This window comes from Notothenia coriiceps, unplaced genomic scaffold (genome assembly GCF_000735185.1).
Source record: "Notothenia coriiceps isolate Sejong01 unplaced genomic scaffold, NC01 NC01_scaffold00038285, whole genome shotgun sequence".
Taxonomy (NCBI): domain Eukaryota; kingdom Metazoa; phylum Chordata; class Actinopteri; order Perciformes; family Nototheniidae; genus Notothenia; species Notothenia coriiceps.
Window position 1 is genome coordinate 226 of NW_011370986.1, and position 2,183 is coordinate 2,408.

At 41.0% G+C, this 2,183-nt stretch overlaps 1 protein-coding gene across 3 annotated transcripts; it reads right to left on the minus strand.

Moving 5' to 3' along the window:
- Positions 1-339: 339 nt before the first annotated feature.
- LOC104968131 (procollagen galactosyltransferase 1-like) lies at positions 340-1,983 on the minus strand. 3 transcript variants are annotated; one of them, XM_010797704.1, is made up of 4 exons: positions 1,882-1,983; positions 1,688-1,794; positions 1,142-1,274; positions 340-907 (listed from the first exon to the last, which is right to left on the minus strand). In XM_010797704.1, the coding sequence occupies exons 1-4, from the start codon at positions 1,894-1,896 to the stop codon at positions 848-850; spliced, it is 315 nt and encodes a 104-aa protein (XP_010796006.1). In that variant the 5' UTR covers positions 1,897-1,983; the 3' UTR covers positions 340-847. The 3 variants fall into 3 exon arrangements, with proteins under 3 accessions (XP_010796006.1, XP_010796007.1, XP_010796008.1); XM_010797705.1 differs by lacking the exon at positions 340-907 and adding an exon at positions 914-1,005; XM_010797706.1 differs by lacking the exon at positions 340-907 and adding an exon at positions 918-1,026.
- Positions 1,984-2,183: the final 200 nt, after the last annotated feature.

Below are 2,183 nucleotides of genomic sequence, written 5' to 3' on the forward strand. Positions count from 1 at the left end.
CCACAAATTCACCAGAATTTATGGATACACCAGAGTGCACCAGCATTTCACTTCAACATTTTAAAAAACATCTTCCCGGGGGAGCACGCCCCCGGACCCCCCTAGAGGAGCTGAGGCCCGTCCACCCGCAAATAAAGCAGGTTAAAATAATTAGATTGCAAACATGTTCTTTTAGTAAACACTGAAAACGGGTCCCACAGACCCAAACAGCACACAAAGGTTAAAGGTAAGCCTATTAACGTTAAAATGTGCTAAATATATACACTGCAAAAAACAAAAAAATAGGAGTAAAAGTAGCCCCCGACTTGTTTTATTTTTTTAAAGTAGCCCTCACCCTAAAAAAGGTTGATGACCCCTGCTTTAGACAATAAGAAATATGAAGTTATTACTGTATTACTATTACTGTATTTCAATATCTCACGTCTGAAAGTTTAATTTCAAAGAAGAAGAGGCACATAAAATGAAGATTGTCATTTCAATACATTTAGTTGATTTTGTCTGCACTCACTAGCTACCATCACATGTAACTAATCTTCACTTGAATTTATTAAAAGTATAATTAAGTAACAGCAAAAAATCAATAACTAAAATCATGCAAATATTTGAATCTTTGCTGGGTCAACTGTTGAATTTACCACAAAATATATATTTTAGAAACCTGAAGGCATTTTAAGATTTGTATGCAAGTAATATCCCAAAAACTCAATACCTTACATTATTATTGAAAGTTTTGCTGAACAGTTTTATGTTCACTTACCTTAATAGACCGGGAGTAACAGACGTAGGTAGCCGGCTAGTGTGACAGAACAGCACTACTGAGCATGTTAGCTTAGCTTGGTAGCCTCAGCTAGCTCTGGAACTTCCAGCTCGGTGGCAGCAGGTTCCGCCTCGGCTCCGCCTCTTTGCCCTTATTTGGAGCAGGCGGGAGTTAGACTCTGACGTCACTGTCGAGACGTTAGTGGCCGACACCGCCTACTTTAGGCTTCTCTGCAATTCTGCAGAATCCTATGGGAGACGTCACGGACACTACGTCCATTTATATATACAGTCTATGATTGAAACCTAAATAAAACCACTCTCACACAAACTGAGTTACTGTGTTTTTCAGCAGTAAGCATTATCTGCCAAGCACAGGTCTCACCTCCTTCCAGATGTTGTAATGAGAGAGAAAACAACCAAGTTCCCCCTTGGTGAGGGGCCGACCATGATAAGGGTCTTTGTAACCCGGCAGCATCTTGATCTTCATGGACTCTATATCAGTCTTGTTCAGCACTCTAAGGGAAAGAGAAGGGATAAACAAAGAGATTAGAGATAAACAATAAATTATAGGGATGTGATGTGTGTTTGGAATGGGAAGCAGAGACTTGAATAGCCAATACAATAATATAACACAAGGCATGTGCTGCTTTATATTCATTCTAACCATTTTAAATCAAGATGATGGCAAACACAATAAAATATGCAAAACATGACACTACCTCCGTGACTGGATAGCCTTCACACATATTAGTTGTATTTTACTCAGATGAGCTGAAACGATGTCGTTGAGTTGATATATAATTGGCAGCATGCATCCGCTACTTTTTACGTGGTTGTTTGTCTCAGCTCATCAATCAACACTGCATGCTGCAGAGGCAAAAATCAAGAAGACACAGGCAGTGGGGGAGGAAGGGGATGAGAAACGTACTTGCCGTCCACAGCGTCAACAACCTTACAGCTGATCTCCTGCTCGTGCAGAGTTCTTAGCATTCGCTCGCGACGGTCAGATCTCCTCACCAGATTGATCATGAACACCTGGGTGCACACAAAGGGAGAAGCCTCACACACATGATTAGGGTTATTTGTGTGTTTCTACGTGTTGGTGAGATTGAGTGTGTGTACCTCATCAAAGCCCATCTTGTTAGGCTGCTTGGGAGGAAGAGACAGGAAGCTGGAGGGCTCCAAGGGAGGGTTTTTCACTTTCAAAGGAAGAAAAGGGGAGAAGGTTACAAAGAGAATGAGAAATGTGGTGAAACAGGGCTGTTCGAAATCTGGTTCAAGGATGCTCAGGGAACCCCAGGAGATTTCCCAAGTGAACCATTGATTTAACAGGATAGATGATTGTGTGTATAAAGAGGACTATTTTTATCATTATTGGTATTCATTTGTTTCAAAGACTGTCCTATTGTTTCCTACAATGAGAG

Excerpts from the sequence above, each read along its gene's own strand:
- LOC104968131 (XM_010797704.1), bottom strand. Across the intron at positions 1,275-1,687 it reads GTTGACGCTGTGGACGGCAA|AGTGCTGAACAAGACTGATA; the intron begins GTACGTTTCTCA and ends TCTTTCCCTTAG. Across the intron at positions 908-1,141 it reads ATTACAACATCTGGAAGGAG|GGCAAAGAGGCGGAGCCGAG; the intron begins GTGAGACCTGTG and ends GCTCCAAATAAG.